Genomic DNA, 10,486 nt, shown 5'->3' on the forward strand with positions numbered 1-10,486 from the left:
ATATATACACTTACTAAATTAAATCCTTAGAGAGATAAGGATTCCACCCCTGAACTGATTCTAACCAACATGTTTATAGCTATGGTCATTTTCAAAAGAGTGTTGAACCTGAATCCTGGGAAATTTAAAATAAGGTTAATATAATTCTAACAATGGGTCTCATTAGTTTTAATATAGTTTTATCTTAATTTTTTACGTATGTGACAACATTTTCCATTACAAAGACACTAACCCTCCTTCAATAATGAAGTAACGCAATTTGTCATTGCTGTCTCTTGATGGGGTTGCATAGCATTTGTTTAGTATTAAAATCAGGTGAGTAGAGTCAGCTCCAACTACAAAGACACCAACAAACAGTACATCTCGAGTGGTTAGCACTACTTCTCCTTGACGGTATGGATGTTTATATGAAGCATTTTTGTAGAGTGCCATCTTGGTGGTAAAGCTTCCCTCTTGAGTTGGAACTGTCAGATTTATTACACTGTAAATAGGTAGAGAACAAATTAATAGAGGAAACATATATCTATGGTTTAAAACAAAACCAGCAATTGTAGCCTGCCTTTACTGATGTACTTTCCTAGTTGGTGCATTCTGTATAATATAAAATATATCTACAAATTGTAAAATTGAAGTACTCACCTGGCCCTTTTGCCTTAATGTAGAAACAGTAGAGTTCAGTTATGCAAACTGTAACAAAGGAAAACCAGGGTTGTATGCTATACATCTATGTTTACCAGCTCCATACCTGAAGCACTCCAAACAAGTTATGTGTTCAGGTACTCCTCAGTGATTACTACAGTTGCTTAATTTGAAAGAAAGCCATGCTGAAATACCTGACCTGTTGGGTCCAAAGTACACAGATGGTGATGGGGGGATATTGCATATACAAAAGTTTTTTTATAGTGATATCCTGTCCTTGGCTCCATGGATGCCAAAAAATCCCTAGGTATTAGATCTGTGCACCTGTGCTTTAAAAGTGTAATGTTTTATGGACTCCCTTTTAAAGTTCCCTCACAAGGGGCATGTGAGTTGCTATCAAAATGAAACAAGACTGCACAATCGCCACCACCTTATCATTAAAAAACTAAGCCACATTGCAACAGGGATACCAGTTCACGTGCCTGAAGTCCCAGTCTGGTAGCATAGTAGAGGAGTTTAAGTAACTGTTTATTGCAAAGGATCAGCAATCTGGATACTGGATGATGTTCAACAATGTAGTGATTCAAGTCCTTTGACCAATTCATACAGCAATTTTCACACTAGAGAACTTTTTGGCAAATATTTTAGACTGTGCTTTGTTGATATTATAATTTGTATATATATATATCAAGAAGTTAATTTTACAATGATAATCAAGTCCATAAACATTTGGAATATAAATTCTTCAAACCAGACATTTACCTGCCTTTTAATTAGTTACTCAAAGCCTCTAAAATCATAGATATTAAATGCATTTTGACTTTTCCTCTTGATAAATAATTTACATAAATGAATAAATAATCATTATGAAGAAATTCAGCTAAAATACCTGAGTATTCAGAAGGGATACCATAAAGATATTCATTTGCACAAAAAATTATTAAAGTGATCTGTTAGGGTACAATTCTGGGTATAGCTTCTTACCTAAGCATTGGTCTTATGACAGAATCCAAAGAAATTTTGATGTCTAATTCATACGCACATGAGAACTCCACATTAATAGTTCTATCCCGTGTAATTATATTTCCTGTGTTGTTTGCACTCTCTATCCAAACAGTATTTTTATACATAATGTGAGTGCCATTAGACTGTAAAGCAAATAACAAGATAAGTCCAAAACTATATAGATGAAATGAGCAGTCATAACAAATTAAATATGCTTCTACCAGGTTTAGAACACAGTTACCTTCTACAATACTTCAGGAGCTCCAGTGGCTTAAAGTACTATTAAACTCTACCATTTTTCAATAATGAATCCAGATCAAGCAAATATACATTGCCCAGCATAGTATTTCTTTACATTTTTACCCAAACACTTACAGTCATCATGTTTCCAAACAGCTTGAACTCTCTCATCTTGGCTTCCCTGAACTTTCTGTGCATACACGAACACAAGGGACAGCACAGACTCTAGTAGCTGTCCATTTACTAGCTGAGAAGGAGAAGGGTACACACACACACAACTTACTGGCACACACAAGGGTGACTCCATAGGATGCTGCAAGCAGAAGGAGCTACCCTAAGGCAGCATATCAGTGCATACAAGATCAGCTGATTCTATGGAAAACTAAAACTTTTAAAAATCAAGGAGTAGCATCCATTGTAAGTGATTTAATCAGCATTTGAAATAGCTTACAAACATTTTGACTTTAATATCATTTTAATCAGTGAATACGGATGTCAGAAGCTGTTGTTTAGCCCTAATCCTACCATTTTCAGTGTGTCTCATGATGGATTGTTGAGACTGTCCATCACATTTATGGGCCAATCAAGAGGCTTGCTATAGGGCAAGCACCAACTTCCTAGTAAAAGTCAATAGCTGCATATTAGAGTGTTTCAAGACTCATTGGAAATTAACTAAGGATATGTGCAGGCACTGCTGGGCTCCTGAACTTACAAGCTAAAGTCATTTCATCCAAGAAGAGGCACATGAGGAATCATTTTAATCTTCACTTATATTTTGCTGGTGTTATTTTGAGGAATAGACTTGCTTTTAGATGCTATACCTATAAGCAGCAGGAGATAATTACTTCTTTTGGATGAAGATATTATTTGCTTGAGCAGGTGTTTTTTAAAAATAAAAAATGAAACAAAGGAAATATATTTTGCCTAGAGCACTCATTCATGGATTTTACTTTCTTTTTTTTTAAATTGACAATTTTTATTTTGAAAATCGCATATATGAGTTACAAAACTTATGACATAATTTGAGGTATCAAAAAACATGAAGCGTTTTACCAGAAATCACAACCCAGACATTGTTCCATATACTTTTGTAGGTTTGTTTCTCTATATCTTATATATAACAGGTTTTTCTTATATTTCCTACCAACCTTCCTGAGAGTCGTGATTACATCTTCTTATGGCTCTTAATATTCTGTTCTGGATTAGCTTATTATATTTAAGATTAATATCCAAAAAATTATAAACCGGTGTGCTGCGCTTGGTTTTGTGATACGTGCTATGTTTAATCCTTAAATTATGTGATGCTTGTGATACCACAAACTGAAAACAGTACAAGTGATCGACTCCTACTTGCAACTGTATGCAATCCAAAAGTGCGTGTGTGCATATATATTAATAATAAATATACGTGTCATATAAATACAAATATAAATACTAGATAGTTAGTTGTGAACCAAATATGTAAATAAATTAGTCATATATGTGCCATAAAGTGAAAGTACAGTTGTGAATAATAAATTAATTGTAAAAATGGGTCACTCTAACACTCACAATATTGGGCTAGAAAACAGTAATTTAAAAAATCTAGCAAGTTTTAAAATAAAACCACATCTATTGGTATAAGGTGAATAAATACAGGTGAAGAAATATATAGATAGAAAAAATGTAAAAGTGTGTACACGAGGGTTGTAACACCAATATTAAAATTTCTACCAGATGGTATTAAAAGTCCAATGTCTTTTGTTAATAATTCTATTGATACGTCCGCAAATTAGAAAAAAGGAAAAAAAGGAGAAAACCTTCTCTGTTATTGTCTCTGTCCTCTCCTGCCGTCAGGCTACCCTTCCTCTCGTCGGCGATAGTTAGACGACCTCCAAGGTTGGAGAGCACTCCGGAGGGATCAGCCAGAAAGCCGAGGGGGGGACCGACTTCTCTATAAGTTTCTCTGTCCTCTCCTGCCGTCAAGCTATACTTCCTCTCATCGGCGATAATTAGACAACCTCCAAGGCTGGAGAGCACTCCGGAGGGATCAGCCAGAAAATCAAGGGGGGGACCGACCAAAAGAGAGAAAACAGGATCTAAGTGAAGATGCAAATTGCTTTATTTGCCAAGTAGTTAAAAATGATTGTACTTACAGACTTCCATAGGTACAACAACATAAGCAACTTATATATAACTTCTCTCCAGGGTGGCAGCGGGGAAACAGCACACTCCTTTTACGCGTTTCGTCGTAAAGACTTTATCAAAGACTTTTCGTCGTAAAGACTTTATCAAAGACCCGTTTCGTCCTAAAGACTTTATCAAAGACTTTGATAAAGTCTTTACGATGAAACGCGTAAAAGGAGTGTGCTGTTTCCCCGCTGCCACCCTGGAGAGAAGTTATATATAAGTTGCTTATGTTGTTGTACCTATGGAAGTCTGTAAGTACAATCATTTTTAACTACTTGGCAAATAAAGCAATTTGCATCTGCACTTAGATCCTGTTTTCTCTCTTTTGGTCGGTCCCCCCCTTGATTTTCTGGCTGATCCCTCCGGAGTGCTCTCCAGCCTTGGAGGTTGTCTAATTATCGCCGATGAGAGGAAGTATAGCTTGACGGCAGGAGAGGACAGAGAAACTTATAGAGAAGTCGGTCCCCCCCTCGGCTTTCTGGCTGATCCCTCCGGAGTGCTCTCCAACCTTGGAGGTCGTCTAACTATCGCCGACGAGAGGAAGGGTAGCCTGACGGCAGGAGAGGACAGAGATAATAACAGAGAAGGTTTTCTCTTTTTTTCCTTTTTTCTAATTTGCGGACGTATCAATAGAATTATTAACAAAAGACATTGGACTTTTAATACCATTTGGTAGAAATTTGACTATTGGTGTTACAACCCTCGTGTACACACTTTTACATTTTTTTATATATATATTTCTTCACCTGTATTTATTCACCTTATACCAATAGATGTGGTTTTATTTCAAAACTTGCTAGATTTTTAAATTACTGTGAAGTGGTAGAGTGACCCATCTTTACAATTAATTCATTATTCACAACTGTACTTTCACTTTATGGCACATATATGACTAACTTATTTACATATTTGGGTCACAACTAACTATCTAGTATTTATATTTGTATTTATATGACACGTATATTTATTATTAATATATATGCACACACGCACTTTTGGATTGCATACAGTTGCAAGTAGGAGTCGATCACTTGTACTGCTTTCAGTTTGTGGTATCACAAGCATCACATAATTTAAGGATTAAACATAGCACGCATCACAAAACCAAGCGCAGCACACCGGTTTATAATAATAACTTGCACATCTTTGATTCTGGCAAAAAGATCTAGTTTCGATGGGGGAAGCTTTCGTTTCCATTGTAGCGGTATGAGACAGTGGGCTGCCGTGAGAATATGCGTCGTCAGTTTCCTATGAGCCCTTGAGAGGTCTGGGAAGGGCAATCCTAGCAAGAAATGTATGGGTTGAGCGGAGAGTCACTATTGTTCTAGGATGCCTTTGACTTCTCCCCAATAGGGTTGAATTCCTGGGCAGGTCCAAAATATGTGGAACAGGGTGCCTCTTGCACCATCACACCTCCAGCAATTTGGGGATAGCTTTGGGTTGAGTGTATGGAGAAAATCCGGTGTGTGGTACCAATGGTACATTATTTTGTACTGATTTTCTCTATATACTGAACAAATTGAGGACTTTGCTGCCGTCCTCCATATACGTTCCCTTTGCTGAGGCGAGATTGTGGTCGCCAGGGCGTTTTCCCATTTCCGCATATGAAGGTGGCCTGTCTCTTCCTGCCCTGAGTCCTTATTTAGCATGTTGTAGAGAAAGGAGATCATGCCTCTAGAGGAGTGTGGAGCCAAATATTGAGTCTCAAATGAGGTACGTGGGGGGAAGGTCAATGTTTTAGCAATTGACTGAGCAAAATGTTGAATTTGCAAATATGAGTATACAGCTCTAAGTGGGAGATCATGTTTTTCCCTAAGTTGTTCAAAGGGCAGTATTCTATTTGTAACCCTATCCAGTAGATCTCGAAGGTGAAACAGACCTCTGCATCGCCACATCCCCACCCACTCCTTAGATATTCCTGCCTGTAGTTTTCGGTTCAGTAGGAAGGGAGTCAGTGGGGAACGGGCCGTCGTCAGGCCTTTGGATATCTTAACCTTATTCCATATTTCTAACGTAAGCCTCGTGGAGGAAAGCAGAGCGCCCTTGGGTATTTGCACTGGATTGGACCATAACAGTGCATTTGGGTGGACCGGTGCGAGCCTTAGGCCTTCTATGTTCGCCCAGCTCGTAGGGGGATCAAGCTTTGATGGATCTTACTTTCAAAGTTAAGGTTCTAAAATTCTTATTGCTTTCACGGGCCATAACAATTACATAATATTGATAATATTGTCAGCCAATCAAAAACAATAATCAAAATATATTTAAAGCCAAAGCTTTGTCTTGTAGTTTTGGATAGAGCAGTGAGGGGATAGAACCCTTATCAGGTTTGTCAGTGTTGACCATTGCCTTTGGGAGTGAAAGTGAGGGAACATCTAAAATGATAAATTGCCACAGGAACAGCATTAAAATTGAAATCTTCTAATAGGGAAACTGATTCCAATGAGAACTAACATTTTATTATTCCTAAACACTCAGACATATTATTCCTAAACAAGAGATGAACAATTGTATACTTAGGTCAGGTATTTGTTTACTTACCTGTACAATGTTTCCACAATTTCCTTTTGTATTGTTTATTTGAAAAGATATGAAGTCTTCTCCTTCAATACCGGGGCAGTGTCTGTCATTGATGCGAACACCTTCTCGCTCAAAGCCAAGCTGGAAGAGTTTGCATTTTGATATTGATACTTCCATCTGGGCAGCTTTGCATGTTACTTCTGCATCAATGATATCATGCGTGTCTGTAAAGACAAAGTACATTCTACACTCTGGCAAATGTCTAATATAAATGTTCATGTTTTATCAGCATAGCTCCAGTTTCACAGTTTATGTTGTCAAGGCTGACTCATGTCCATGAAAAGCCTTTATACTTTTTATTTAACACACATCGTATGATTTTTTTGTCGGGCTACAATGCTCTTGCTTTCAAATAAACAGTTTTTAAAATAAATTCCCCAATGTAGTCTCAATTATAATGCAAACATGTATGATGCTCGTATGACAATGCATCCATAGCCAGAATAAGTTTCTGTGCTTCAGCTTTAGTTTGTCGGGAAGGGTGTTTAAACAAATAACTTTACTGGATCCGGTGCACCCTCATGAGGATAGAGGGGAAATTGCAGTTTGTACCTTCCCACTTTGCTACAATTCAATTATACACGTTATAATGACTTTGCTGTTTTGCTTCTATTCCTGTAATATTAAGCAAAACATTTTAAAGCACTAAAAAATAATGCTGCTAAACAGTAAGCCATAAGTGAAGAACTTTCTTTATTTTAATGAAAATTTCCTAAATCATTTCAAGCACCGAAAACTTTAAAGCAAAATCTTTTTGGTCAAAATTAGTTCATAATGGAAAAAAAATCTACATTATAGTGCCTTTTAACAATGTCATACAAGGAGCTAAGATGTTTAAAAAAGTTTCCATCTTCGGAGATAGAATCCTTATTAATGAATCCTAAAGAAGAGTATAGATGGGGTCCCTACTATATGGAGTAGCTGGGTGGATTAACCTGAGTGTTATCAGATAGGGACCGAGCTTGGTTTGATCTTATAAGATGTTGAAAAGATGTTGATTTACTTAAAAGTAGAGCAGAATGCAACAAAATAGATCACAACAGTCTAACTCAACTGAATATCAAGTCATCAGGTGATAAAAGCTAATTGATTTCTGTCAATTACTGCACATGAATGTTCAGTATTCAACTGCACATCAAGTCATTAGGTGATAAAAGCTAATTGATTTCTGTCAATTAGTGCTCATGAATTTTCTGCACTATGCTTTGGAATATATCTAGCAATACATAAGATCTGAAATGTGAAAAATCTAGACTACAGGTTATGTGTTTGACAGCTCCTGATCGTATAACCTATAATCCACATTATTTCCCTGCCTAGCAGGTATGAAGGGAGCCAGCCTTCTATAGCTTGCAATACATTGGATTTTTAACAAATACTACAATTACAGTTAAAATTACTGTTGGAATTCCTGGAGCTCTCTTACTGCATTCTTTTGATAAGTTGTTGCAGTAAACCTCAAGAGGTTCTGGTGTACCAGAGAGCTGTTGATCTGGGTCTGTCAGTTGCATCAAGAGTCCGATGGGTAATTATCGTCGTTTGTGGGTTGACGTGTTTGTGTCAGTGGGTCATCATTCATCATGATTAATGTTGGATCTACATGGCTGGAGAACGTGATTGATGATGCATTTTCACTGCAAATTTTTTTTGTGTGAGTGGATTTACTTACATTTACCTTTTTTTATAATGAGTAAGTAAAAAGGGGTACCAAGTTCCCCTTACTCTGTCACGTAGGAAGGGGCCAGATATCTGGGGGCACGCTTATGTTGGGCTTTCAGATTCCAGTAATTCTTCTCCCCCCACAGACCCCCTACAGCCACTGGACCGGGGATGTGGGGATGAGGCCCAAGTTCGCCATGGGCGTGTTACCTGGTATGGTTCAGGAGGGGGGGCGCACGCTTATTGCCCCTCCTTATACTAGCATGCAATCAGGCTGCATGCCAGTATAAGGGCCTGTATTGATTTTGGGGGGAACCCCACATCTTTTTTTTCCCCTGCGGTCCTGCTCTAAATCCATACCAGACCTGTCTGGTATGAATCGTGGGGGAGGAGCACCGCTTTTTAGTTTTTTTCACGGGCCCCTCTTAAGGGTGTGGTATGGATTTTTTTGGGGGGTGCTCCACACAGTATTTACATTCTTTTTCTTCTGAAGGGATTGTGGACTGAAATGGTTCAAGAGAGAGTGCCGCACAAAAACCCCCCCAAAAAACAACAAATAAGTGGGTTTCCCAAAATCTACACCAGACCGTTAACCAAGCATTCAGCCTGGCTGTCCAGGAAAGGGAGAGGCAGCAAGCACGCACCCCCCTTCCCCTCCTGAACCATACCAGGCAACATGCCTCAACATGGGGAGGAAACCTTGCCAGGTATTGCCTTGCCAACAAAAAACAAAAAGTTACATGGTGTAAATCCATGATCAATCATGATGAACAACATACCAGCAACCAGCTGAAAAAAAAACAGGCAACATGCCTCAACATGGGGAGGACACCTTGCCAGGCAACACTGGTCCTGCTCTTTCTGGAATTTCAGTGCAACTAACATCTTCCCAGCTAACCATTGAATGTAGCCAGCTGCCTGATGTCAATGACTAGATATGGTCATGAACTTGTTTAGTGATTGATGTCAACCGGGATCCAGCTTGTTTACTATGTGAAACCAGTCAGCGTGTGGGCCAGGAAGTCATTCAGTAGTGGCAGTAGTAAAACCACCACTAAATTAATCACTTCTAACTGCAGCAGCCAGAGGTTTGCACAGGTGACAAAGACAAATTTTGCCAATTAGTTTGCCCGTTCAGCAAATCTCAAACTTTCTGTAATCCCAAACCTAAAGCTCATCCCCATTTATTAGGCTTGCACCTATGCTCCAGTTTATATTCATTGCATGAACTGTATTGCAATAAGGTCTAAAAATGTTTACCATTTCCATAGACTGGTGGATCCATGCAGCCACAAAGCTCTCCTCCATTGTCCACTTCACAACTCCTGTTGGGACAGTCTGCACCCACACAAGGATCTTCAATCACTCCTGCTATAGATAAAAAGAGAAAAGAATAACATAATGTTCCTATAGTTGTGTTTAGGGTTAGTTATATCTTTTTTATTTTTGGTTGATACAAATATAACTGATATAACACACAGGGGCTTACTGAAAAAGGCTGAGAAATAGTTTTTTGTTTTTATCACAATCCCTGCAACCCCATTACACCATCTTGGCCACAAACTACCTAATTTCTTGGAAAGTAGTGATGATGTAGTTAAAGTGACACTAAACTCAAGAGCTAAATCTTAAAAATGCATTAATTCCCGTGATGGACTACAATCTCATGTTTAATTTCAATTTGTATTGAAATTAAAGTCTATCACGAGAGCAAGCTTGTAGCGGTGGCTGCATTACAATGCACACAGGAACCATGGGGAACAAAAGTAGCGACCCTCCAGAAGGAAGGGCAATGTTAGTACCAATTCAGAGATTATTTGAGGATCTACAGCCGAGTATTACACAATATGAATGCATTTTTTAGATTTAACTTCTGAGTTTAGTGTCACTTTAAACCTAAAGCAAAACTTGGAAAAAAAAATGTTCATCAAGCTTTCTCTCATTAATTGTGGATTATACTAGTGTTAGGGTGATATAAGTATATTTGACAACAAAATATAATGTTTAGTGCTTTAGCTTCAGTATGTTTTCGTGTTAAATAGCCTAGAGCCTGTGTGGCCTGCATTATGACAGAAAGTTTCTCATTTCAAATCTGTTGACATACAGTACTTTTACTTTTACAAGCTGAATGTGTATTGTGTGCAGACTTAAAGGATAATTAAACCCTCGGTTTTGTTTTCATATCTATATATATATA

At 38.0% G+C, this 10,486-nt stretch overlaps 1 protein-coding gene across 1 annotated transcript in view; it reads right to left on the reverse strand.

Moving 5' to 3' along the window:
• TECTA (tectorin alpha) overlaps window positions 1–10,486 on the reverse strand; it is a 74,281-nt gene that overhangs the window by 18,483 nt on the left and 45,312 nt on the right. The window contains exons 16-19 of the mRNA XM_018567589.1: window positions 9,550–9,660; window positions 6,592–6,794; window positions 1,624–1,787; window positions 233–481 (exon numbers count right to left, since the gene is read on the reverse strand). Of these exons, the coding sequence (XP_018423091.1) occupies window positions 233–481; window positions 1,624–1,787; window positions 6,592–6,794; window positions 9,550–9,660 (727 nt within the window). The remainder of the gene's footprint in view (window positions 1–232; window positions 482–1,623; window positions 1,788–6,591; window positions 6,795–9,549; window positions 9,661–10,486) is intronic.

Source organism: Nanorana parkeri, unplaced genomic scaffold (genome assembly GCF_000935625.1).
Source record: "Nanorana parkeri isolate BGI_ZX_2015 unplaced genomic scaffold, ASM93562v1 scaffold1070, whole genome shotgun sequence".
In the NCBI taxonomy this organism is placed as follows: Eukaryota; Metazoa; Chordata; class Amphibia; order Anura; family Dicroglossidae; genus Nanorana; species Nanorana parkeri.